The sequence below is a fragment of the Paramormyrops kingsleyae genome, chromosome 16 (genome assembly GCF_048594095.1).
Source record: "Paramormyrops kingsleyae isolate MSU_618 chromosome 16, PKINGS_0.4, whole genome shotgun sequence".
In the NCBI taxonomy this organism is placed as follows: Eukaryota; Metazoa; Chordata; class Actinopteri; order Osteoglossiformes; family Mormyridae; genus Paramormyrops; species Paramormyrops kingsleyae.
The window spans coordinates 15,748,848-15,776,832 of record NC_132812.1 but is presented as its reverse complement, the minus strand read 5'-3'; the positions used below and the strand labels follow the sequence as shown (position 1 = coordinate 15,776,832).

At 44.2% G+C, this 27,985-nt stretch overlaps 1 protein-coding gene across 3 annotated transcripts; it reads right to left on the bottom strand.

The window, feature by feature from the left end:
• Window positions 1-19: 19 nt before the first annotated feature.
• On the bottom strand, window positions 20-27,517 carry LOC111852286 (cysteine/serine-rich nuclear protein 3-like). Of its 3 annotated transcripts, XM_023828021.2 has the most exons (7): window positions 27,217-27,517; window positions 27,097-27,125; window positions 25,476-25,523; window positions 9,267-9,429; window positions 2,949-3,208; window positions 2,002-2,298; window positions 20-1,853 (listed from the first exon to the last, which is right to left on the bottom strand). In XM_023828021.2, exons 2-7 carry the CDS (start codon window positions 27,097-27,099, stop codon window positions 774-776), a joined length of 1,851 nt encoding a protein of 616 aa, XP_023683789.2. In that variant the 5' UTR covers window positions 27,100-27,125; window positions 27,217-27,517; the 3' UTR covers window positions 20-773. The 3 variants fall into 3 exon arrangements, with proteins under 3 accessions (XP_023683789.2, XP_023683790.1, XP_023683787.1); XM_023828022.2 differs by lacking the exons at window positions 25,476-25,523; window positions 27,097-27,125; window positions 27,217-27,517 and adding an exon at window positions 13,006-13,242; XM_023828019.2 differs by lacking the exons at window positions 25,476-25,523; window positions 27,097-27,125; window positions 27,217-27,517 and adding an exon at window positions 12,362-12,651.
• Window positions 27,518-27,985: the final 468 nt, after the last annotated feature.

The following is a 27,985-nucleotide window of genomic DNA, read 5'->3' as shown; positions in this document are numbered from 1 at the left end:
TGAGGGAGAGAAACAAGACCACTGAATACTCGTTTTTATATCATGTTTCAAGTATTAGTCATTCCATGGCATCTGTCCTCAGAATTGTCTTTAAAAAAGTGCAAATACATTTTCAACACCTTACCTTCCATAAGGTCAGATTTGTGGCTTTGGACGTTTCACCAAAAGCAAAGGACCACAAAAAAGTCACATGCTTTTACAAACTATAAAAAGCACAGATGACAACTTTAAAATACCGTCCCATACAGTACATTGATACAGAATTTTAGACCCACTTTCATCCATTGGTCAGAGAGAGGACGTTTACACCTCAAAAATAACATGCTTTTCATTATCAAAATGTTATTTTACATCCACTTTGACTCCATAAATAAACTGCACAATATACTTTCCTTTTTCAGCAATGGACACAGACGTATAAAAGGTCTTCACAGAATTGGCTGAAAACTAGAACTTTTACAAGATAATTACAGTACATTGCACAAGCCTACATTTTTTTTCTGCTTTTAATTTTGCACTTCAGCGTTATTTTACATGAATTACCCTTTTTGTATTTTTTATATTCCATACACCTAGAGTCTGGACCCATTGGCATAAAATGAATTCATTTGCAGGTTATTTACTTTTTTTGTACCTATAGTAATTGCAGGTAATTAAAACCCTAACTTTGTACATTGTTTACATCCACTTCTCACATTGAAACATTAACCAATCAGCCAAGAATTGGATTTAAAAAATGAACCGTACAAACCTCTTGGGACTAACTGAAAGACTTAGACAAAGGAGACTTGGGGTAAGCACTCCACGGATGGGGCGACCTGCACGCTGTCAGAGGGGGCCGGGGTCTCCGGAAGTCCATCTGACATTTCCTGTGGCTCAGCCCCGAAACAGCCGTCTTGCCTGACGTACAGCTCCTCACCGTTTTCCTTCAAGAAGTTCTGGAGCTCGACATGGCCTGCTGGTGGGCTGCAGGAGCCCCGTCCGGGTTGGACGTCGTCGTTCTGGTCGGGAGAGCAGCAGACGATGACAGAAGAGGCTCCGTTGCTGACAGAGAAACACTGGTTGGCGTACTGGCCCTCAGCCTGCTGGGAGTAATCGTGGTATGGGTCGGGGCCCACGCAGAAGGAGTCCAGAGACACGAGTCCGTCCTGAAACCGCGGGGCTTCACCAAAGGAATCGCTACAGCGGTTACCCATAGAAACGTCAGTTATGCTGCTTGAGTTCTTCATCTGATAATATTCAGCCGGGGAGGCTGAGAAGTATGGGCTGCCGTTGCTATGGTTGTCTTGCACCGATGGCTCCTCCGGGTAGCGTAGCTCGGAGGAGAGCGATACCACTTCAGTGTGAGACACATGGGCTGTAGTCACCTCTTCCACGCTCTCGTCCGGCTTCTCTTTGCCGCTCTCCTCCTCTTCGGAGTCACTTGCGGCAAGGCTGTGCGTGCTGGAGTCGGTGAGCCCGCTGCACAGGCTGCTACCGTCATCTTCATCTTCCTCGTCTTCCTCCTCCTCATTGTCCTCCTCTTCCTCCTCCTCCTCGTCCTCCTCCTCCACAGCCTCGTCCATCTCGTTGGCCGCCTGAAGGTGCATGATTGCAGCCTGGGGGACGGCGTCGGTCAGCGTGTACTCCAGGCCGTGCTGCCCCTGGACCAGGGCGTTTCCATGCACGTTGACATCGCCATGGTAACCATCCGCCATAGAGGTCTGCTGCTGCTCCCTGCTCTTCTCCTGCTCCAGCTTCATGATGGTGTGCAGGAAGTGAGTCCGGACCCGGATGGGATTGAACTCTATCCTGCCTGCCGTGTTGCTGCAGCCTTCCTTACTGCAGCCACATGGGAATGACATGCGATCCACCTACAGGGACCACAGGAGAGACAGACACAATGCAGCGTGCATGCAGAGCTCTGCTGGACCACAGCGCTTTGACATGTTGCTCAAACAGGAAACGGCCTGTTTCATGCAGGCCTGCAGGGAAGCGGACAAGACAGGAAATGACACGCACCTGGCACTTGATCCCCGCCATGCTGCAAGCACAAGTCTCAGGGTCGCAGAAGATCCTGCAGTCGCAGCCGCAGTCCTCCCTGGAGACGCGGATGGCCCGCAGCTCGTGCTTCTCCTCCACGTCGATCCTCTTGACGCCCGAGGCCCTCAGCAGCGCCCTTCGTTTCTTAGTGGTTAGCGGCTGCAGGAAGAAGTACTCGTCCACCTCTGTGTTGTCTAGGTCGAGGTCGTCGTCGGAGATGTCCTCCGCTGTGAGCACGCTGGCCTCCTTGGAGTCCACCGTGCCGTTTTTTGTTAGCTGGGGACAGGATGACATGAACTGGGAAAGTGGTGGACCTGGGGGGTGCTCTGGTGGCTAAATAACTGAGCATTGTTATCATTTCTGTAGCAAGAAAGGGAAATTTCCCATGTGGCAATAGCTGGACTGCCCTTATGCAGAATGTGAGCTTATGTAGGCTAACATTTAGCACCTATTTAATATAACTACTCATATTTAACTTAATATTCACCCTAACAAATTTGAAGGGTGTCTGGGAATTGGCCCTCTGATATCTTGAATATCTCTAACGTTTGCACTGTCAGAGTCTGGGCCACTTGAGATGGTTTAAAACACGTTTCTTTATCAAACTGATGTCAGGCTGCTTTTTAGACCATAAATAATATTAATATTGGGAATAACGCCACAGGTGAATCATAGACTTTAATGGTGGAAATCCCAGTTATATTGAGCTTATATTTTTAAGTGTGTTGCAACTGTGTGGCTCAGCGTGTTTTAGCGGGATCAGAAGGTTGTCGGTTTAACAAATGCATTACAAATGGCAAATAAAGCATAAATTTCAGCATTAACCATGCTGTCAATTCTCCTTCAACAAATGGGTGAGGAGATGAGAGTACCGTAGCATGTGTAATAGGTGCTCAGTCCTCTTTCTCAGTGCGGCCTTACTATACCTTGAGCTTAATGGTGTTCAGCTTCTCCTCCTTCAGGTGGTCACGCAGCATGTCGCGATGGTTGCGCTCCTGCTCCAGGGCGAACTCGCCCAGGGTATACTGGCGCACGCCGCAGTGCCGGCTGGACATGCCCAGGGTGCTGCCGCCCTGGCTGGGCACGCTGGTGAAGCCTTGACGCCGGCTGAAGTAATACACAGTCACCTTCTCGAAGTGCACCTTCTTCGTCCTCATCCTCTTCTCTCGCTTCAGTATGGAGGCAGCTGGATGGATAAGGTGAGGGATCGTTGAGCTTGACAGTGTGCCCCCAAGGACTCACTGGCACGCCATCAGAAGAGGTATAGGAGCTATAGGACTCCTTGCCCATGCCCAGAAGGTTGTGGGTTCAAACTGCTGTTGGACCCTTGAGCAACGTCCTTAAACCCGACAGCTCCATAAGTGCTGGATGCTGCCCTAACCCTACTCCCTGACCCCAAACTTTCCTCACTCGTATGCAGGCCTCTATAGTGTGACATTTTCGTTCCATATTCAACTAAAATTCAATGTGTGCGAATTACAAAAAATATTCCCTTACTTGTGTGCAAATTGGACTGAGCGATGACACTGCACCACTGCACCACTGCCCACTGATCTTTTTGGAGAGTTATACTGAAGTGAAGAATAACCGGTTAAAACTGGTGTTTCCAAGGAAGCATCAAACTACGTAACGACCCAGTACTGAGTGTTCAAACCAAAGTAACTGTGTTAATGAGCATGTATGCATATACATTATATGGAAAAAAGTATTGAGACACACCTCTTAATCACTGAATGTAGTTGTTTCATTCAGCCCCATTGCCACAGGTGTATAAAATCAAGCACCTTGCCATGCAGTCAGGTTTATGAACATTTGTGACAGAATGGGTCATTCTGAAGAGCTCAGTGAGTTCAGGTGTGGTTCTGCCATAGGATGCCACATTTGCAATAAGTCAGTTTTTTCTTCCCTGTTAGATATTCCAGAGTGAACTGTAAGTGGTATTATTGCAAAGAGTATGCATTCAAGAACAACAGAAACTCAGCCATGAAGTGGCAGGCCGTGTAAAGTAACGGAGCAGGTCACCGAATGTGTAAAAGGTGCCAACGCTGTGCTGACTCAGTAACTGTACAGTTCCAAATTTCCTCTGGCATTAACCACAACACAAAAACTGTGAGGCGGGATCTTCATGGAATGGGCTTCCATGGCCGGGCAGCTACATGCAAGCCTCACGTTACCAAACGCAATTCCAAGCACGCCGCCACTGAACTCTGGAGCAGTGGAAACGTGTTCTGTGACAAATCACACTTCTCTGTTTGGCAGTCTGATGGATGAGTCTGAGTTTGATAGTTGCCAGGAGAACGTTACCTGCCTGACTGCATTGTGCCACCTGTAAAGTTTGGTGGAGGAGGGGTAATGGTATGGGGTTGTTTCTCAGGGGTTGGGCCAGGCTCCTTAGTTCCAGTGAAGGGAACTCTTAATGCTTCAGCATACCAAGACATTTTAGAGAATTCTATGCTTCCAACTTTGTGGGCACAGTTTGGGGAAGGACCTTCTTTGTTCCATCATGACTGTGCCCCAGTGCACAAAGCAAGGTCCATAAAGACCTGGTTGGGTGAGTTTGGTGTGGAAGAACTTGACTGGCCCTGACCTCAACCTCATCAAACACCTTTTGGATGAACTAGAACAGAGATTGTGAGCCAGGCCTTCACGTCCAACTTCAGTGCCTGACCTCACAAATGCTCTTCTGGATGAATGGGTAAAAATTGCACAGACACACTCCAAGATCTTGTGGAAAGCCTTCCCAGAAGAGCGGCAGCTGTTATAGTTGCAAAGAGGAGACCATATTGATGCCTATGGATTTAGAATGGGATGTCATAAAACTATCTGTAGGTGTAATGGCCAGGGGTCCCAATACTTCTGTCCATATAGTGTATCTGTACGTAGTGTTTGTGAGCAGGTGTTTATCAGAGCAGGCAGCCTTTGTGCTTATTTTTTTCTTCAAATTAACTGGCCGATTAGTGCCCTATTTTGAATACATTTATAAAGCATAATGATTAACTGACATGAATCCAATAGAAATTTGAAATGGCTCAAGTGTCAGCACTTATTTTTAGAAGTGGAATGTTTTACTGAAATTTGTTGAGACAATTCTTCATTTTTTGGTGCGCTACAAACCGTCTTTTAACTTAAAAGTACATGGCGCTGCTTGGAGAAATGGTTTGCTCAGAGCCCGTTTTATATGGAAAACAGCATCTGCTAAATAAATAAAAAACCGTAAACGTAGGGTGCAAAGTGTAAACTGATTACATACAGGACCACGTACGGAGCGAGGAGAGTCCATCACCCTTAGGAACGTTTAACCTGATTTATTTCTGATGGATGTTTGAAAGCTCTGTTTTTTCAGACAATTTCTATTTCATATACGGCGTTTGTACTAGCTGTGTAATGAAGCGAGTTACGTCAAAGACCATTAAAAAAAATATATACGTGAAAATCCAATTTTGCCAATAAGGGTAAATCTGAAAGCTAACTCCCTGATCCAATTGAGCGCTTCTCCACATGAAAAGGATGAGTTTAAAGTCCTTATGAAATTGCAAGGTTACGAGTCTCCATCACTTCTTAGTCATACAGCATTCCTCATAGGGATTCCTCAGCCTCTGATAATGACATGTGAGCGCAAATTCCCTTTCAGTCAATGACAACGCGGTACTTCCGAAAGGAAAGGCAGCTTATTTCCCGTAAGGGCTGATCAATGTAATCTTAGTCTAAGCCTCACTGCTAATGTGCTTACATTTCGACTTTAATCTGACCACATTAAAGACCTCCTGTCTATTACGTATCGTGCAGGATATCCATCACTGACTTCATGTGCAGTCTTAGTATCATATTAGTGCTGTATTTCCAGGAACTGTCTCGTTTATTGCTGATCATGCCTAGTTGGCTCCTGTAATGTTGGGGGGGGGGGCATGGCTAACACCTAACCCCCCTGCCGTCCCAGTTCCGATGTGACATTCTGTATGGCTTCCCCAGTCGCTCCGCTGCCAGACATACGTGATGTCAGCGTGAACCGGGACCATCTGCTACGAGCGGCTGACTCTTCGCTGGCGCCGTGAGGACAATGCTTTTCATTACATGCTGCGCGGCGACAGCGCTACCATACTGACGTGGGGGGGGGGTGCACAATTATATAAAAGAAATGCGATAACTGAATGCCGCAGAACAAAAAAATGAAATACCAAACATAAAAGATTGTATTGAAATCGCGCAAAGTCGTATTTGTTGTATTTGCATTTCCTGTTAATTTTGGCTGATCTGCGTCAAAATTAAATTACGAGTGGGAAATTGGTGGAGTGGGGGAAAAAAACTGACAAACAGAAAACATCACACGCTTCTCTTGAATACAGAATACCGACTGTGAATTACTGGACTGGTATGACTCTGCAGAACAATAGATGCGTGATAAACTTTGTCACCTTTCCCAGGCACAGATCTGCAAAAGCTGTGGTAGACTAGAGGACACAGCGCCATCTCCTGTACAGAAGCGGCTCTGCTATGCTGTGCTGGCCATCCCTTCCTTATTTTCTTGGCACAGTGCAGCCAGACTGCGGGGTTCTTTGAGGGCAGGAGGTTAGTTGGTGGTTGAGCACTTGATGTCTGCAGAATCTCATCTGAGCAGGAACCCAGCTACAAGTACAGGCACTCCCTAGGTTACGATGGGGTTATGTTCCGATAAACCTATCGTAAGGCGAAAATGCATTTCAATACACTACATGTAACCCAACAACCATCATAGCCTAGCCTAGCCTACATTAAACATGCTTAGAACACTTGCATTAGCCTGCAGTCGGGCAAAATCATTAACACAAAGCCTATTTTATAATAAAGCGTTGAATATCTCATAAAGTCAAAATATTGTAACATGGACCATTATAACCATTATAGTTTTGAGCGAGGTATAGCTACAGACCTGTACCACGCATAACCAGTGATGGTGCTAAAATCTTCAGGGGCCCCCAGACAAAGCCTTACTTGGGAGGCCCTCTTCCGAGAAAATGATCATTTCACTTCCTCCGCATTGCAGGTAATTCAGGGGCCCAAGGTGACTGCCTATCCAGCCAATAGCTAGAGCCAGCCCTGCTTATGACTGAAGGGCATATGGCAGTACACAATAACATCATGCGCTATAACCTCATCTCATATCTATGAAGGGATCCAAGATTAGTTGAGCTTGCTATCCGCGTGTAACCGCATCCGCAGGAAGTTACAAACTCTTTCACATGGATCCCGACGCCAATAAATTACAGTCCTTTAGACGGAACTCACAGGATGTTACGGCCTCTAGGGACAGCCTAAATGCATGGCTTATTGTTGTAACTGAAACGTGCCACTTAGACCGGCTCAGCATAACCACTGGAGGGCATTTCTGCTGATCTACACACTGGGAGTCAGGATGCGGAGACAGGAGCCCGGCTGCTCGGGAAGATGCTCATGTAGATATCCCTCAGGAAAGAGGGATCTGACAGGACAGCTTAGGAAAGTCAGGGATGAAGACTCAATGAGCCTCTCTTAATCAACCATATTTAATGCTGTATAACACTGATCAATATTATGTCTAAAGGTTTATTTTTAGAATCATTGCCATGACTCTAAGTATTTGCTTTAATCTGATAAGATACTATTTTAGTACTGGGTACTTCCTTATGTTCTATTAAATATGAAAAATAATAATCTGGGATCTTAAACTTTTAAATCTTTTAAATAATCTGGGATCTTAAAATTTTTACAATTTTTCAATTACTTACTTAATAAACATAAGGCAACTTTCATAATACTTTCCTTAAATAACTACCAGCAGTAATATGATGGAGGAGATGTGACCGTTTTCTTGCACGTATCTACAGCTTCAAAGGAAATTCCACCTCCATGAGACCATCCGCCTACGCAATGATCTTTGAGTGTTGCATCACCCATGAGATGGCTGTCTCAGTAGGTGCGGTCACACTGGTGACAATCTGAGAGGGGCTTCCCCATGTCACACCCCTGAACATGCAGTGAAAGGCAGTAAAATCCAACTGCAGAGTTCAGTAAAAAAATCTAGTTACCACACCTCACACCCATTCAGCATCAGACATGGCAAGTAGAGAGCAAGGGGGGGGGGGGGGGGCACAGTGCCCGTGGGGGCATCTCCCTCCTCTTGTGAGCTGGGGAGGAACACCAATCGAGGGCTCAGGGAAAGGAGCGAAAGAAGGAAAAAGCCTGGTGGCTTTGGTCAGAGGGACTCATCTCATTCCTGAGGTTATTGTACAATGAGGCTCGCCTGATAAACTCTGCTTTCAAGGGCAGTCAGAGAACATTCCCTTAATTGAACTAAACTCGGGCTTCATTGTAAATCGTGGCAGGTTCTCGAGTGCGCCACACTCTGTACCATACTCAGAGTTTCGCCTACCCAAGCAATGTCTAATGACAATACTCTGCAATACTCTATTTCATTAAATGTAAGGGGCAGATCCCTACATAACTCTGCTTCATTAAATGTGAAGAGACTGATCTCTACATAACTCTGCTTCATTAAATGTGAAGAGGCTGATCTCTACATAACTACTTCATTAAATCCGAGGAGGCTGATCGCTACATAACTCTGCTTCATTAAATGTGAAGAGGCTAATCTCTACATAACTCTGCTTCATTAAATGTGAAGAGGCTAATCTCAACATAACTCTGCTTCATTAAATCCGAGGAGGCTGATCACTACATAACTCTGCTTCATTTAATGTGAAGAGGCTGTTCTCTACATAACTCTGCTTCATTAAATGTGAAGAGGCTGTTCGCTACATAACTCTGCTTCATTAAAGGACTGATCTCTACATAACTCTACTTCATCAATGGGCTGATCTCTACATAGACGCTACTTCATTAATGGGTTAATCGCTACACACCTCTGCTTCAGTAATGGGCTGATCACTGCATAACTCTACTTAATTAAAGGGCTGGTCACTGCATAACTCTACTTAATTAAAAGACTGATCTCTACATAGCTCTACCTCATTAAGTGTAAAGGGTTAGATCTCTACATGACTCAACATTATCGATCTGAAGGGAACCAAGGGGGTGTTTTCTCGTTGTGTGTCTGCAGTCTGTCTTACCTGTTACATCTCTAACTGTAACTGATAACTTGTTTCAGGATTCCTGCCAGCATTGTCAGCATCGATGCAGACACGGCGTGGGCATAAAGGTTGACAGCCCGGGATGGATGGCTCCTTAGCCAGGAGAGAGAGAGGGAAAGCAGCACGCGGCTGGTGACTTACGTGCGAAGTGGCTGGCAGCCGAGGGGTTGGCGCTGTCGCTGCTGTCGCCGCTCTCGCTGCTGGAGACGTCATCCTCGGACTCGCGGAGGGACGAGCACGGCGAGGAGCCATCCACCTCCTCGAACTTCCTCTTCAGTATTCCGCTCATGGCCACGCTCTGCACCTGTTACGTAACCACAGGCAACACTGTGTTCCATGTTGGAGGCTCCTGGAATCCTCTACGCTCTCAATTAAAGCCCCCACCCCCCAGCCCAACCCCAACTCCTCAGTCTGGAGCAGCTGATTGTCTGGCTGAAGACAACCCCATAGTAAAACGGAAGAAGAACTTGTTATTGCAATTTAAGTTACCCATTATTCCCATAAATTAATTTCATTTTCAGACTCATTTTAGAGTCAAGTTGTCTTTGATTAGGATTCCAAAATGATCCGTTTAATATTCCGACGCCATGTTCCATTTGCACATCTTAAAAAATAAAAACGTACATGTTAGAAAAACAGTAAAATTGGGGGTGGGGTGTGAGCACCTCCAGGTGGATTGTGAAGCCTGAACACAGAATATGAAGCATCAGCGTTCGTCTGAGGTGGCAGCACGAAATGTAATTGCCGTCACAGCTGAAATAGCGGTGCAGGCGGTGCAACTCATGATTGAAAATACCCACTGGCTGCAGAGTTAATTAATTTGCTTCTTATGGGAAATTAGAGTTGCCTAACAATATGGCAGCCATGAATTTCAATTGAAATTTACATGCCACCCGTGTGTGTGCCATGTGTTTATTTTATTATTTTTAAGTATTGTTGGAGACACGTAGAGTTCAAACCAGGGAGATGGGCTAACACTAAGACTGAATGTGTCACACAGGTATCTTCTGAGTACATCTGGGCATCCTCCACAGTCCAAAAACATGCAGTTAGGCTAATTAGTGCCTCTAATTGTGCTGTAGCGGTACTACAGTGTGTGTGTGTGTGTGTGTGTGTGCACGTCTCGAAATGGACCGGTATTATACCCGGTTGTACCTCAGCTTTGGACTCTGTGCTGACTGGGATGGACTTCAGCCCCCACCCCCCACCCCCCACAACCCTGATGGGAATAAGAGGTTAGAAGATGGACGGAGAGTCCGATCGGTCGAGTCGCACAGACCATAACAGAAGACCTGCCCTTTCCTCATCCATGAACAGGAGGCCTGCTGTGAAGTGGAAAAGCACCAATCTGGAATGGGGGGTGAGCCGGGATGCCCGGGTGAGGCCTCTCAGGGCCAGCCCCCCCTCCGTGAGCGGCACAGCTTCATTAAAGACGGTACAGATTTAGGGCACGAGGCCCCCCGTGGTTACCCGGTCTGTGATTCACTGGGACCGCTCCTTTAAAACTTCGCTCAGTCCATCAGGGAGACTATCGTTACACAGCGAGCACAACATCAAAAAAAAATGACAGAGTTTAAATGCTACACTTAAATACTACAAAGGTTATCAGTTTATCATGAGAAGGTCTTACACCAGTTCAGGTACTGCTGATGCTGTCTCACTAGCAAAGCGTATGCCCTGTGTGTGTAATCTGATAATGCAATTTGTAATATTTGGTCACAGCCGTCACCAAAACCATTAGATGTCTCTGACGTGGCACCTCAAAATACCTGAAGCATTCGGCGTATATATTTAACAGGGTGTAAACTATGATTTCATAAATAATTAGCACACGGCTAATTAAAACACAGCCCAAAGCTAATTTCTCAGAGCAACTTGTTATTTTTACAATGATGCGACACCACACTGAGCTTTTAACGTTTTATGTTCCTAATGTAAATATAAATACTCTATTACCCTGCATTGGAAAAACAGCTGGAAGATGAATGAATGGGTAGTGTATTTTTTTCTAGCATACACTGACTAAATGTGCCTCTACATTTACACAGAGCCGCTGTTGTGTAGATAAAGCGAGAGAGACAAAGGCGTGAAGAAGAATGAGAGCAGGGATGGCGGAGATGGAGGAGGGTGGAGAGGTAGCCTGATGAGTAGGGGGATGAGGCCAACTCGTTCGTAGTCACTCGGTCTAATCCATGGGTGGCAGGAGTGTGTGTGTGTGTGTGGGGGGGGGGATGCTCCTAGTTCATTTTGATGCTGATACACTCTGGCCCCTGCCAGGAGGGGGCCCTCAAGCAAGCTCCAGGGGCCATTCTTGGTGCCTCCGGGGAGAAGAGGCCCCTTGCCTGTCAGGTCACTGTGAGTCGGCATGTAGCCCTGCTCTCACGTAATAGCAGCCAAGACACAAAGGGCAAAGTAACACAGAGAGTGTGCAAAACGAACCGTACAAAACAATCACACTACATAGGGAACACTTCACACATTCTACTGTATGGTCACTTCCCATTGCTAGACCTTCTGAAAGATCACATTATGAAATTAAATTGTTTCTATAAGACTAACAATCCCCCAAAGTGTAGTGTTGGTATTTAAATACGAAATCTGATTTTTATTTTAACATTTATTATAATAACTATTAATCAACAAATTCACTATTTATTTACCCCATAATACTCAATAATTACAACAATAATTATTATTATTAATGGAGATATGCAGCACATAAGCCTCTCACTTACCGAGTAGTACTATAGTGAGCTTTTGTGTGTGTGTTTTCTATTCAATAAATGACCTTTGACCTCGTAATCTTTAAAACCGATAAAACTGACACGATAGCTCCTTGCCCCGGTCATAATTTAAGGAGAGAAATGGTCTAACATAAACATAAACAGAAAATGGCTTGACTCCTTCTTCCGACGCAGCCTGTTTCCATTACTTTCGGATCATCGTAATTATCTCCCCCGTGCAGGAGATCCATTCACAATCTTCGTGTTTCCCAACAAAATCGACTACAATCTCCCACAGCTAATGGTTTCCATGGAGATGCTATTATACCTACGTGATTGGTGATTTTACATGTGATAGTAATTGCACCGCAGAAAATTAATAAATTGCAGTGTTAAATATATGAAGCGGCTCAATATTGTGGCCTCTACATTCAATATCAATTTTAAAATAGTGTTTTTGTTCGAATTAATAATAAAAAATAAAATGGTAAAATAAAGAAAATCTGCACAAACCTCCCAGCGGCCGAACCACCCGAAGCAGTGATGACAGACTCTCGTAGCGAGATGGACTCTCTCCATTGAGGAGTCACCAGAGCCGCTGGGATAATTCATGATCCATACACCCAGGAATCGCGCCCTAACCCTGTCTGCCATCCGTTAGGATAAATGACCTTCATTTCTGCATCAAGCTCATTTGCAGGGGATCGAATCTACTTTAGCTTGCTGTGCGATATACGGTCTGGCTTCATCCAGCCGCACTCTCTCCTGCAGTTCCCCCCCCCCAACCCCCAGCCCAGGGAGACAGAGTGCTGCCAGCCCTAGCATGGAGTCATACAGAGGCATGGTGGGTGTGGACAGCAAACGCCTCCATGTCCACAGCCGCCCCCCCCCCCACTCCTCTTCTGCCTGCCAAACACGCCAGCTCCTGCCTAACCTGACTAAGGTGTGCCAGCAGGGGGCGCGCTTACGCAAAGTGGCCCCTCCCTGTAACCTGCAGTAACACACAATCCCACGGATGCCCGGCTCTCTGACCCAAAGATTTAGCCAGTGGGGGGTGGGGGGGTGGACACGTAAGCCTCGCCCCGATTGAACCTGTACCCGCACCGCACTATAGCCAGCCCCTCCCCCGGGGGCCCCGCAGGCATACGCACACTCACCTGTCTCTGATGCCAGCCTCTGACGCCCTAGCCCTCCTCCCCCGGCTGATCAAACACCCAGCGTGGGGCTCTAATTAGAGCGAGCGGACTAACTGAGCCGAGCCGGCTCCCATGTTCGGCCTGCTGCTGTGCGCTGACCCTCAGGACGGCACCGGAGACAGAGAGAGAGACCTGATTTTCCCAGCCACCACTCTACTGCCGGGACCATATGCTTTACAGTTTAATAACGGGAGGTGGTCTCTCTCTCTCTCTCTCTCTCACTCGCTCTCTCTCGCTCGCTCACTCTCTCTACCCCCCTCCCTCCCTCTCTCTACCCCCCTCCCTCCCCCCACACACACACAAAGAATCATCAGGCAATGCTGGAGTCTGACGGGAGAAGGAGGCATCCTGCGAGATCACATGGGCGCCATGTCAGAGGGAGCTACGAGTCCTGCTGCTCCTGTCTGCAGATATTTATACCAGCCAGAGCTAGGAGTGGGGGGGGGCTGGGATGGATGTCACTACCAGACCTGGTGCCAAAGCCAGTCCAGAGTAACCAGCGCGCCATTTTTAAATGGGGGGGGGTTACGGAACAACTGGCAGTGTGTAGGCTGTTTTTCACTCCTTTTAGGCTCCCTTCTGTTTTAGTCAATGAGCCCATTTCCTGTTACGTTATGAATGAATAGATGAGGGGCCTGAATGCAAAGGCATTCTACTACCTCATTCCACTCCCAAACTTCTCGGCTCTCCATAAATGCACGTACTGTTGTGTTATGTGTGTTTCAGAGTGCTTTATTAAACTTTATTTAACAGTCAAGCAGAGTATGGGCCCAGGTCAGTGTAAATGGGATGGATCCCTCCTTATAAGAATCAAGAATCACATAATTCATTGATTATTGTCCAGGCTCTCTCCCGACGGAGGCCAAGAGTTATAGCTGATATACTACAGGACAGTGACATCATCCTCACGCCTGGCCAGAAGACAGGACAACATCGTCACAGCGATTTATAGCGGGCAACGGGGGTGGGGATGGGGGGGCACCTCTGGGTACACACACATTAATGCCGGATGCAGCAGAATCGTGCTTGTGGGGGTCGTTCAGATCAGCTGAGGCCTGAGATTTCACCTCCCTCGTCCTTCATGCTGACATTCAAGGGCTGAGAGAATGGATGCGCATTAAGAATATATAAATGTATATATAATTAATTTCCAAATATAAATACAACAGCTTCACATTTTTATATGCAATTATAACTGCACATTTTTATTTTTCAGTAAGAAAAAATGGTTTCATATATACAAAAGTTTATAAAAAGTTTATAAAAATATAAAGTAAAATATATGAAACAAATTAACCTGCGCTTTACCTTTGAAAAGAATCGTGGATGGTGTGAGGGAGACGAGAGAGAAGAAGAGGAGGGTTATTTTGTAGGACGACTTTCACTATAATTAACGGAATCACTGCTATCTGTTGGCTCACTGGAATCTTTTTCTGTTTGTGCGACTTTAACAAGGAACCCATCCAATGACACCCTCTTTTGCCTCCTTTTCGATTTCGCAAAAATGTGGACATTGCATTGTCGTTAAACAGATTCATCGCTCGCACTGCTACGCCCTTATTCAGGTGGTGCTTTTCTACTAAATTTTGACTATACGAGAGAGGCATGCCGACTGAGACCGAGCATGGGAGACGATTACCCACAACTCCGCAGCGTGAGAAAGTGAATAACCACTGGTTCAGTTGTGATGACGTGCTCGGTTTCCAAGTCAAAATTTATTAAAAATCTTTGCTCGTCTTGTGGAACACTCATAAACCGCGTTGCTCGTAATCCAAGGTTCCACTGTATTTCTGGGACGCAACAATTGCAAGAGAGAACCCCTTGTAGGTCACTGTATAGCCTCACTACAAGATACATCATGCATATCTTCAACACGAGCCTTCATACTCGTTTATTTTCATCCTCAGGATCTATGATGCACCACCAGTTCAGTAGTACAAGATATTATCCCGTAGTACAGTCATGATCCGGGTGTCAGCTTACTCAATCTTTGAAAGTGCACCAAGTAGTGTTAGTATTCATGCAGTGTATACTTATGTAATGCTGCATAGATCGAATATCGGGAATGAAGATGGAAGGCCACCTGCCTACGTTTGTGATACAGCCTTCAACACTGGCCCCTTATCTGTCATCAGCAATAACCTGTTGTGCAGAAATGCTAATCGACGACTATCGCCCGTCTCCCGTGCTGCCGCCCCGTGCGTTTCCTGCTCAGCTCCAGAGCGTCACGAGACCACGTTTCCGCCGGCCCGGCACACCGGCTGTTTGTAGCAGGATTAATCACCTCCGCTCAGGCGTACTTTGGGGCAACGGGGAGCTCAAGTTACGCAGCGACGCAAAACTGTATTTGCGCATAATCGACCCCTGCAGAAAAACACTTTATGTATCAAGTTGTTCGCGAAACAGCGTGTCAGAGCGATGCTAATCATTGTGGAGACCATGTTTTCAGTGAATGGCGTGCCACACTGAAATAAAGTCCTATATATGCTTGACATTGGTGAAGGTTAATTTAATTAGTTTTAATATCATGATTGCTGTGCACTAATTGGCATTAGCGTCACATCTAAATGGGCACCCCACATTTAATTTGAAAAAATAACCACCCTCTGGTCACATGGTTCACATTAAATTGTATTTTGTATTGTGATTCTGATTGTAATTGTATTTTGGTCTGGATCTGAATCAGCGCAACACTGATTCTCAGTCACTCCATTTTCCAAGCCTGGCAGAAGTTAAATTCAATCTAGTCTTCCCCTCTGGAGCCAGTCTCTCCGCAGTGTAACATGCGTAATGACCTCCCATTGCCAAGGCCAAAGCTGCGGGCCTATCGCATGGACATCTGCCGCACGCAGGTCCGCTCCCTCTCACTGCGCAGTGCGGAATCCAGTCGTGCGGCCTGTGAGGGAACGAAACACGGCAGTATCCCCACGGGGTCGCACCGGCTGCGTGCTCACGCTGCTCCCTTGCATCATACAGCTGTACTCGTCTTTGTTTAACCACTTATCAAAAATCCAAAACATAAACATTCACAGTATAATTAAAGCTCACGACTATAATTTACTATTTCAAATCGTGTTAATGTGCTCTCAGCTCCTCCTAATTAATTTCTGCCCCTGCAGAAAATAATTCTCTATACTTTCTATTCTCTATAATTCTCTATACACTGTGCATACTACAAACCAGACTATGTGTTTTACAAATTAGGAAAAACAAAAATCTTTAAAATGTGGTGCGTTGTAAAGATTGAATGCACCTTGAGGGCAGTATCAGTATTCAAAGACAAACTTTTAGACAAATCCAATTTAAATTTGTGCATTAAATACCAGAGAAGCTGTTCAATCCAAAGGCTGAGTAGTTTCCATTTAAAGATCTACACCCATATGGTTGCAAATCTGTCTTAACATTCACCCAAGGCATTAAATAGATCCCCTTAGTGTAAGGTGATGACTATGTGAAGGAGAACATCACACAAACAGCATGAGTGATAATCCCCCTAAAACCCATGTTACGAAAATGTTACGAAAATGTTTACTGAGACCTTTGAAATAACCTCAACTGCATTACGAAGCCAAACCAGAAAACAATAGTAGACAGTCAGCATCTCTCTGTGCGCCGGGCTGTGACCATTTTCGAAACCGGGGCAGTTAGCAGACTGCCAGAGTGTGGGGGAGGTCGGACCAGCTGTTAACCTTGACCTCAGAAGACCCCACACTCCTTTTCTTCCACAATCACTGTCGGGGTTAAAGGTTCCACACTCACAACACAGGCGAGAGACCCAGGAATTTCAGTCCCATGCCCCCTTCACCAGTTGACAGCCCCCTTCCCCCACCCCTGCCTCCAGGTAGCCTGGGTTTAATTAACAATGGCCTAACCTCCAATTTGCCCCAAGGCCAGGAAACAGGAAGTGCCACTCAGGAAACATGCCATCTATGGGCTCCCTGCATGCAGCCAAAGAAAGAACAGGCTGCGTTCCGCCAAAAAGGGACCAGTGATACCATTTTAGTTTAATCCTGGAATTTAAAATGAAAATTGATTGGGAAATGTAGACAGTATCCAGGCATTTTACATTCTTGTCAAGGATTACTGAATGCCCTTTGAATAATTGATTTCAGATGAATGATTTGGAAGTCTTGCTGGAGTTATTGAATGCCAATGCTCTATGAGTAACATGGGATGGTCATTTGCAGCCAGATAAAACTCAAAATTCTTCCTTTTTATTCAAAAATAAGGAAATCTTATTCACCTGCTGATATGTAAGGTTTTTGGTGTGACATTGAGAGCAGAAGAAGCACAAGCAGGTGTGTCTCGTGAATCTGGGCAGCTGAGGACACGCATTGGTCAGAGGTGAGGAGTAGGTGTGACAGGGAGGAGGAGGAGGAGGAGACTCCCATGATCCATAGAGGCCTTGGCAAACTCAAGCAGGGCTGAGAGCAGCTAAGCTCACTGCAACCCATACCAACGTCACTGTCAGAGATGACATCAGCCTTCCAGGAGCTCAGGTGACAGGACGTTCCTCCTGGCAGGGCGTCACGCGGTCGAACTCCAGCTGGAAAAAGCAGCGGAAAGACGACGGAATCGTGGGAAATCAAGAGTCTGAAAAAAAAATCCTTCAGCTAGAAAGATGTAGCTGTCAGACGCTTCACTAAACCAGACAAACGGCTCTAGTCAGAGCCTGAAAGCATGGCAGCCTGCTGGGGTCCCCAGAGAGGGGGTGGCGGCTTCATAAACGTGCATCAGAGGACGGCCAAGGATCAATGCAGACAAACGAAAGGCTGACTGAACAAGTATTCATTGCATTACTTCTACTGTCCTAAATTACACAAGAATAATACCACAATGGAATTTGTCATTGGGGTCAGGGGTCAGCCTCTTCAGCTTAGTCTCTTGTTTCATCATCATAGGCAGTATGTGCAGCGACATGATTTGCAAGACGCTTTCCATTTCAGCGTCCCTGGGGCCACCCTGGACCCCAGAAGATTAAATATTATGATGTTTAAATGCAACTTTCAGCACATAACAGAACAGATTCCATCTGCTGACCTATAAACCTGAGGCTAGATATCTTTATTTTCATGACTTGCAGAATGGCAACACAAACTACTATATTCACTAGTTTCCTAATAGCTGGAAATGTTGCACAGTAATAAATATCGCAACATAACACAAAGTGTCATATTTCATTCTTCATTATAGTGAAGATTGGATGACAGTTTAAATGTAATTTTGGTGCAGAAGATGACCTCTGAAGAAAATTTCATTTAATTTAACTCCTCTGATTCAACATAACATCATAGGGCTCACATTGTCTATCAATTAGATTAGTGTATCATTGTGACATAGTTTCCAAAAGGAATGACATTTAGTTACACCTCAAGACTGATGGCTGTATCACATGTATAATACCACAACACGTACGTCACTTGGGTACACCAAGTAACAATCCAACAGTGGTTTCCTGAAGGTGATTTTTATTCAGCCCAAGGAACCAAATCAAAAAGTTTTTACCATTAAGCCTTTTTTGAATAAAGTTTGAGCTTGAAGCAAAGTGCATGACGTCATGCTGTGAGTCAAGGATCCTCTTTTGAAACTCCAACATCTCCAAGTCTTTGAGAGGCAGAGACCAGAAGGAAAAGAAGGACAGACACATCAAACCATCTTTTAAATCCTCTGTTTAACCAATTCCTTTTATGCAACACAAGCCAACCTATCGAGATGACGTGACAGAGAGAGTGGCTGTAATTGTAGTTCCATTCTGTTTGAGACACACATTGAAGAAGAGCAGTGCACGCTAAAGCAACTTAAGGCAGGACGGATTGTTTTGTTTTTTAAATAAGGCTTCCAGTCGCCTTCATCAGCATGCGTGTGGACTCACTAGCATGCGAGGCTGTCGGCCCAGTCGAACCCGCTCCCCCCATGCGTGGGTGCTCTGTGTAAAGCACAAATGTATCGATATTCCCCAGTCCCCTCCCCAGACAAAAAACACCAATTGTCTTCCACACGTAATATTCGCAGATGCAGTGGATGCCAGGCTGGATGACAACCAGGAGAGGTGGAGTGGAAACGAGGCTGAGGCTCGATACCGGGGGTCCTGCCGTCTCCTGCCTGCTCTTTCAGATCCGAGGTGACCAAGGCATGGACTCGCCTCTTAGAGTCTCCTGCCTTTTCATCCTTCGCCAAGCAGACTCTAAATGAAGCCACACGTATGAAGACACAGAAAGATGATACGGGAATCTCTGTAGGCAGAGCTGGTGCTATATATGCAATAAGAGGACCCACCGCTGAACAGGAAAAACAGGATCACTGTAAACAGTGCAGATGGAATCTAGAATGTTCTCCAAGATATGGTGTGTGTGTGTACATACATATATATTATATATATATTATATATATATATATATATATATATATATATATATATATATATATATATATATATATATATATATATATATATATAGCAAAACCACTTTTACGTACTGTACCATACACTTACACACTTGTGCGGCACATAAACCAGAAAGACACTGACACCGTTATCCTTGGTTTTTTAGGTTTAATTGCAGAACTATAATCTCATATCAGCGAAGAATCAGTTGCAGAAACCCAAAGCCATATTCTCTCGCTGGCTCTCCAGCACTCTGGGTAATTCCAGTCACGGAGTGCCATAATCAGGCTTTTTCACCTAGGTGTCAATCACAATGATTACCTGAATTATTCATAAAAGTATATTTTATTTATGACTGCATGTTCCCGGGCTTCCAAAAAAAAAAAAAAGTTATAAAAAGATAAAAAAAAAATCTCCACTCCAGCAGTAACAGAGCTGCCAAACCCAGTTGCAAAGACAGAGCTCTTTCAATGGTCTATGGGACTCTCATTATCGTCCTGGAGAAAACCCCATGCATTTTATGCAAAACATAAACCCAGATTATTTTGTTTCATCAAGCAAATAGAAAACATACTTTCGTTAAACGTAACAGAAATATATAACTGGATATGTATATATGTGGATAGACGTAGAGGTTTAAATGGAGTTCGCGCCGGTGTTGCTTGTCTTACACATGCGACAATAAGCGCAGGCAGGGGACAGTCACTGAAGCAGACAGCGCTGAAGTTAAATCCAAGTCACAGCGGAGGGACGTTAAGGGACTAAAATTAGACGCGGAGAACCAGCACACGCCACAGAAAATGACTCAACAGCCGGCCTGAGTGGCCAGCAGCGCGTTTGCCGGCGATCCCGCATCTCGCCGAGGGGGGGTTACCGCACGAAGCCCGCATGGAGCTGCGGCTTTACCATCCATCAGGGCGAAACAGCCGCAACGATAGTGGTGTGTAAAGTCAGGACATCGCAATAAGAGCGACTGTAGACGATTAAATGTGGCGAGGATGCCGCAATAACGAATGCACCTGGGTTACTCAACCATTACCAGTGCTTGCCTTAGTCTTTTGGGAGCAGTTTTGGTTAAATCATGCATAAACTTCTCAGTACTTTTAACATTGTAATTCACCGTAACCTTGCGAAGAATCCGACATAGGCTGTCCTTAAATGGACCCGTACACAGCTTAGTGTCGTAAACGTCACCGTCAAATTACCCCGGCGCAGCAGAATAAAATGGTTTTAATTAACGTGGTGTCTACTGTTTGGCTGTTACACAGGCTGAAATATAATTAGCCACTGGTGATCCCTCACCAAACAGCCTTCCCACATTTTAAAACACGGTTGCCATAGAGATGACGGGAATGAAAAAGCAGTGACGCGAAAGATTGTTAGGGAATTTTTCCCGTGGAAAATAACTGCTGAACATGACACACAAGAAGTAGACATAAGATCATCATCAGTAATAATAATAATAATAATAATGTTGCACTTGTTAATAATAATAGTCACTATAATAATCAATACAATGAATAAGAAAAATAAGATTTGAAATAATTATCTTTACAAGGGGGATGAAAATAAGTTAATGGAAAATACTTGCCACTGGATTACATTTTAACTGCCTTTTTTCCTAATTTATAACATGAGCATTTCACCCGCTTACCTATTTTACCTGTAATTGTATTTAAATACTTGTTTTACCAGTAATTCATTGATGGTTTCCAACGCTTAGTAGCGATCCAAATAAGATTTCCATTGCATAGTGGAACCCACAATAAACTGAATCCATCAATGTAATTAACTTACTTAATGTTTTTTTTTTTTTGGTCTGTACTGGTTTAAACCAGGTAGGTCTATATAGAGGTTGGTCATACGTTCACCTACCTCAAATTTCAAAGCCTTTTCCATCCCTGTATTTTTTTCTGATGAGTAACCAATTGCTTTAATTGTTTGTTTATAAGACAATTCATATCCACACCCTTTAATACTGAAGTAAAATGTTTTGTTGGGGTGAGGTCCGTACGTTTGTCTGCAAAGCACTGCACATCTATGAATGTCTTCAGATTAATTAATGACCTTTCAAAATATTGTACTCAAATCCTTCTTTATTGAAGGAATAGTTTCTTCACAATCACCATTTATGTCTCTTCAATAAAAGTCACTGTGTACACTGTAAAACAGCCTTTAAAAAGATCAGTGTAATTCGCTTTGCACGTGTTATCTTACAATATAAATGTGTTACTCTAACCTTTTGAGTCTGCTAGCTAAAAAAAAATAATTTAAAAATGACATTTTGTATAATAAATACAGGTCAATTCTTGTACTGTTTACGTGGTACAATTCCATAAATAAAGCTCTGAATGTCAAACACTTTTTGCTCTATGTAAAGGCTCAGACCAAGAATACATATCATAAATCATATTGTTTACTTGGTTTTTAGTTTGGTAACAGTTACTCAGCTTCACATTCATTTGGGTGAGTTCCTACAGGACGATATTAGATTATAGAAAGTGCCCAGCTGAATATGCAGGAGCCTTTTCCGCATGGGATACAAACTTACGACCTTTAGGTTAAGAAAGGCCATATCCACGGATGTGATTCTCTCCGTCCTTCAGATACCCAACAAGTGGCAGGTACTCACACTATTTTTATATCCACCCATTCCCTTTTTCATTTTAGCATCACTCCGGTTTCTGTTTGCTTTTCACAGGTGTGGTGAATTCGACTGCTTTTCGGGACAGATGTCCATTGAGTTCTGGTTTAGCGTTAGTCATGATATCTCCGCCAGTCACCATTAACTGCAGGCTAAAGCACTGCGGCACAAACACACCAGGCCTGATTTTACATTTGTACGATCCTCCTTTTTCAGACCAATCATGCGCCCTGTGCTTGGAACACATCATTTTTCACCAATCAGAATATTCATAACCGCTGTAATCCCCCCCCCCCAGTAAAAAAGAAAACAGTAAAAAGAGTGACAATTAATTTAAATTTCGCATTAAAAAGGTAATGTTTTACTTTTTGTTTTCGCCATAAAACTTTTACTTGTTTTGTTCAATTTACTTCTCACCAACAATGGGTACACACCTCAGAGTATTTTTAGATATACTGCTGGTGAAATTTTAAAGCATTAAATTATGTAATACTTTATGTAGTATTATTGGAATTAAGTAGGCCACAATGGAGACAAGTCTTACAGTGATGAAACGCATACATTTCTTCTTTGCGCACTTTCAGGATGTGTTCAGGCAATATGCTATTTTTTTTTATTATTATTATTAATGAGTCATGCACTCTGCACATAGGCTATACACCTTGAGTGCTATTTAATATGTGATTCCTTTTTTTCATGGTTAGTTTGCGGAACATCAAAGCACAGTGTATTGCAGTAAAAAGGGCGTATGAGAGAAACAGTGAAAAATCAGCCACACCCCTCACACCTTATGAAAAGGCTGCGTTCATTCATGGACGCTTCCTAGATATTTGAGGCACGTCTGTGTTTTTTTAAAGCCAGATTCCTCTAATGTCCGACTTTCTTAAGATAAATGGACACAAAATTAGCACTGAACCCACCTCCAGCAGCTGTAACAAATTTCACTGCAGTGCTTTACTTTCAATGGGAGCCAGAATGTATAGTAATTCATTTAACTAAGGAATCTGCGGGAGGTTTTTGCACATTGTCTTCTAATTTAAATATGCACTATAGCAACGGATACTCCGCAATCCCGCTTTCAATATCCATATGAATGCGTTGCTCTTGTTATATTACTTCCTTCATGTCACAATACTTCATTCGTACTACATCGTAGTATATTTTCCACGGTCCTACAAATTCGGAAAATTAGCCGTCACTTACTGTATCGATACAGTAACAAAGCTATGAGAATTTCCTGGGGCATAGTGGGAGAAAAAATGTTAAAGACCATAGTATTTGTCCTTGGAAAAGGTTATTTTAGCATCAAATATATAGAAAAAAACTGTTGAAAACGGGTAATGGCCTGTATTGGTCTGGCCCACCTGGTCTACATAGGGACCTCATGCGCATCCAGCCTATCAATCGCTTATAAAAAGAAGCATGTTCCCTCCTTGGGGCGAACACGTAATAAGCTGGAGACAGACAGAACATTCCTCGCAGCCGCCATGGCAACGTGCCGAGAAGGGGGCAGGGAGCAGGGATGGGGGGGGGGGGGGGGAGAGACTGACAGAGAGATGGAGAGAGTTATGGAGAGGGAGAGAGAGAGGGAGAGAGAGAGAGAAATAAGCCAAAAGAGCAACCCTGGACCTCTAGTGTTATATTACAGCTACTGGGAATGACATGGCTTCTTAAGGATCAGTGTCTGCAGCCTGAAACAGGCTGGCCTGCTTATACGTTCACGTGTTGCTTGAGGATACAGGACAGAACTCAAGAAGGACCTTCCTCTTTAAAACAAGGCCACTCATGTTTCAGCCTGATCTACATCTTGGACTCTTACTAGAATGGTTTCAATTAGAAAATGTAATATCATGCTTAAAAAATTTAAAACACAAAAGTAAATAAAAATGGCACCAACATATAAAACCAGACTCGTGCTCCAAAGTCAAATTCATTTAGTTCAATGTGTTCCTTATATCTTTAATTAAAATCAGATTAGTCCCAAACTTTGGGCTGTTTTTGCCCAAAAGGCAGTTATGTTTTAGATCCGCCCAAACCAAAGCACACAACTCTGCACCACTCTCTCTCCTCCCCTTCTCGTTTCCGGCTGGGAATCTGTAAACCAATCATTTTCCATTGTTCCCCCAGAACGCCCGAAGGCAGCGCCATCTTGAAGCCACGACCAGGGATGAAACATATCCCCTCTTCAACAAAACCAACCCGGGTTCATTGGACTTAACACATGATTCCGTGTTTGCGTGGGGGGGGGGGATTCTCATACGTGCTGCTGACTGTTAAGCTAGCAGGCCGTGCCGCAAACCTCTAACCTTTGCGTGACGACCTTTCACCTGTCATGACACATCTTTGCTCCGCCTTCCAAGCTCGTATGAATTGAAAGCCGCCCAAAAGTACTTAAAAAAAAAAAAAAAAAAAGCAGAGGTACAATTTCACAGGGAATCAAAAGGCGGCCCGCAGAAGAAATGCAAACATTTCACATTATAAACAACTTCTCGACCCAGCAGCCTGAGCACGTGGATTGAGTGGATGCGATGAGGTCACACTTCCTGTCAGAAGGAGCAGACTGCAGCAGACTCAGACAGGGAAGGAGCCAGCACTGGTATAAAACCACCAGAACCAGCCTGACCCAGCTGGTCTCATCCATATCTGCAAATTCATCCCCTGTGATAACTTGCCTTTATTAGCCACTTAAACACAAGAACACGTGGAGGGATGGGGGGGATGGTCACTTGGATATTTATTAGACATTCAGAAAAGTAATTAATCCTTGCAGGTAATTTCAATTATGCTAGGCTTGCTGCCTGCTGAGTGTGGTAATAAATGGATTGTGATCACAGAGAAGCTGGCCAGGGATGGACTGATTACTGCCCACACGGTATGGAAGGATGACGCGGTAAAACTGTTAATATGCTTCACGTCACTAATGGTGACATGCTGGGCGTTTACACCCTCCTTCCTCCCACATGGAAACAAAGGCTTTGGCTTCCTTCTTCTGCGATGCTCTGAAAATCAAGTGGGATGGACGGCCTTTCCGGAAACACCCCTTACTCTGAATCCATTCCCAATGAAGAAGAACAGAAGAGCATCCAGGCAGCCTGAAGCCCCAGGCGATCACGACCATCCGCTCGACTTCTGCGCTCTTTCATAAGCCACCAACATTGCTCTGAGAATCTTCCAGAACCTCGGACAACTAAATAGAGACCAGCCAATTCCATCTGAGAACTTTCTGGGTTTGTGGTTGAAGTACTTTGATTCCTTGTTATTTGCATCCAATACACTCTTGTGACATATCACCACTACACCAGCATCCCACATCCCACAGCTCAGCACAAAATCACAGGGAGTGTCCGTGCACAGCAGCAAGCCCGCCCCAAACAAAATGCTCCTGCAGAGGAATTCTCCTACCTCAGATGAGCGATGGATGGAGTTATGACCTTCTCCAATGTCTGGGCCCTACAAGGAAATAAAGAGAGATGAGCGAATTGGCCTCCATCCATGACAGAATTACCACCGTCAGCCATGGCAGGGTGACCACATGCGATTCGGGCGTGAAACGCAAGCTTGTTTTGTGTCGACGTTCTTGTGATTCGGAGAGGTAGTGAGACGTGGCTGTGGTGTGTAGGAGACCTGCGCCAAAGGCAAGGAGGCGGCATCGCTGTAACAACCAAACATTAAACTAGCCCGGCAAACGAAAGTGCAACCTCCACTCGACCGCTAACGTCACCAGCCTCTCGTCACGTTTCATGCGTGATTCACTGTCCGACATCAGTGTGATCTTCAGATAAACAGCATTGCTGCCGGAGCAGGTTGGATTTCCAGGATTTCCCTTGGAATCCCTGGGAATCAGAGCTTTTGTCTGCATGACTGTTACAATCGGCGAGAGGTGTGTTTGTTTCGTTTATGTCGTTCACATTGGAGCTCCTTTCGTCAAGAGAGTAAAATAAAGACTATGAGGGAGACAGAGTTTGACAAAGCCATGCTGGCTTTTGTCCTGGAGAGCATGGCTAACACATGCATGTAATACATGTGCATCACACATGTAAATGAGGAAGAATCCTGCCTTATATATTCAGTAATGGGACTGCATTGCAATTCACAATTACTGAAGAGTTCAATAGTGCACCACTGTATACCACTGTATACCACTGAACCCTTTAGGCAAACATTATTTTTAAATTATGAATAATAATTATGCAACCATTAAGCTTAAAATGATACATCCCAAACACTAGAGCAAGATGTGAATATATTATTGAAACTTAAGTAAAATTAAAATAAACAAAAATGCTATACATATAATAGATTTACATGTTGATATTGAATTAATCAATTAATTATTAATATATTTATTTTACTGAAAATATTCTTCTCAGGGTTCACCATAGAATTTGATATTATGAATATCATGGCACCACATTAAAAACATAGATTTCAACTGTATGTATTCATAATGTAATATGCATATATTAACAGTTGTCTTGGATTTATATTACATTTGTTTATTTTTGTCTCTCTTTTTTAGCATTTACAGAACAGACTTATACAGACATACGACTTATCAAGATAATGTTATGCATATCTGTTATTTCTCTTTATAGAAGGAATACTATCAAAAAACATTGCTTTATCCAATCTTCAGTGAACATAAACACATCCGGAAGAATATCATTTCAGTTTATCAATCTGTGGTCATTAAGTCTTTTAATAAAGAAATTAGCTAAAATAAAGCTTCATGACATACTGGAGATAGAGAAGAGCTTAAGGACATTCTCGCTTTGTATATGCGATGATGCACTACATTTCCCATCACTGTTACTTAATTATTAAAACACACAATCTTAACAGATAGATCGCTGACAAGGCGCCCTGCTTCGCAACGGCTTTTGTTTCACTGTCACATAATATGAGAAAACTGGTGCAAATCACGCAGTGCACGCTGTAAAAAAATCACGCAAACGCAATTCCCCACAAATGAAAAACTTAGATACCCGACAATGAATACGGCAAAAATCAATGGGCAACTTACCATTCATCTTGTCAAATCTTCACGCAGGACTGCATATCAAAGAGAACGTATTTTAAAATATTTTAACACATCGTCCCGAATTAGTTGTTTCACGGTGGTTTAAATGTTTTATCTACACACCACACGACGGAACAGAATTGAGACGCGGAATAACGCCTGTGAAATGGGGCTCAGTGGCCGGCAGCCGCCTGACCGCCCCGCACGCTGGATCCGCAGCCAGGAGAGCTCTTCCGGCTCTTTGGAGAAACAATGGTGCAGGATCGGGCTGATAGAGTTACACCAGCAACGTGACTCCGGCTGGCCAACCCTCCCCAGACGGATTAAAAATATGGAGCCGTCCAGGGAGGCGTGAGGAAGCGGACGAGCTGCAGTGAGCGGTGGGAGCTGGCTGGCGAGCGCATCTGAGGAAGAGGCGTCTTTCTATACACGGACCTATGACACACACAAACACACACGGCTTTGTATTCATATCTTTGTAGGGACTCTCCATTCATTTCTATGGGAAAAACCCATATCCTAACTATGACAACCTTAATCCCTACCCAGCCCTAACCTTAACCATAAGTAACAAACAAATCAAACAAAATACAACACTTTTAGCTATTTTAGTTTTTCATTGCAGTCACTGATTTTTATAAATATGAGTTTCCCCCGAAAAAAGTGGTCCCCACAATGTAAAAATAAGAGGTTTTTAATCACACACACACACACACACACAGAGAGAAAGACATTGGATATCTATATCTCTGTGGGGACTCCATTCATTTATATGGTCATAACGCTAATCCAAACTATGATGAACTTAACCCCTACCCAGCCCTAACCAAACAAATGAGTAACAAGTAACCAAACAAAATACAAGACTATTGCCTATTTTAATTATTTTGAT

Bases quoted from the DNA above. Each gene is read 5' to 3' on its own strand.
- LOC111852286 (XM_023828019.2), bottom strand. From the start codon at position 12,502: ATGGCAGACAGGGTTAGGGCGCGATTCCTGGGTGTATGGATCATGAAT. The intron at 3,209-9,266 runs GTAAGTCACCAG...TTATCCATCCAG, and splicing joins GGCTGCCAGCCACTTCGCAC to CTGCCTCCATACTGAAGCGA. The intron at 1,854-2,001 runs GTGCGTGTCATT...TGGTCCCTGTAG, and splicing joins TGGCGGGGATCAAGTGCCAG to GTGGATCGCATGTCATTCCC.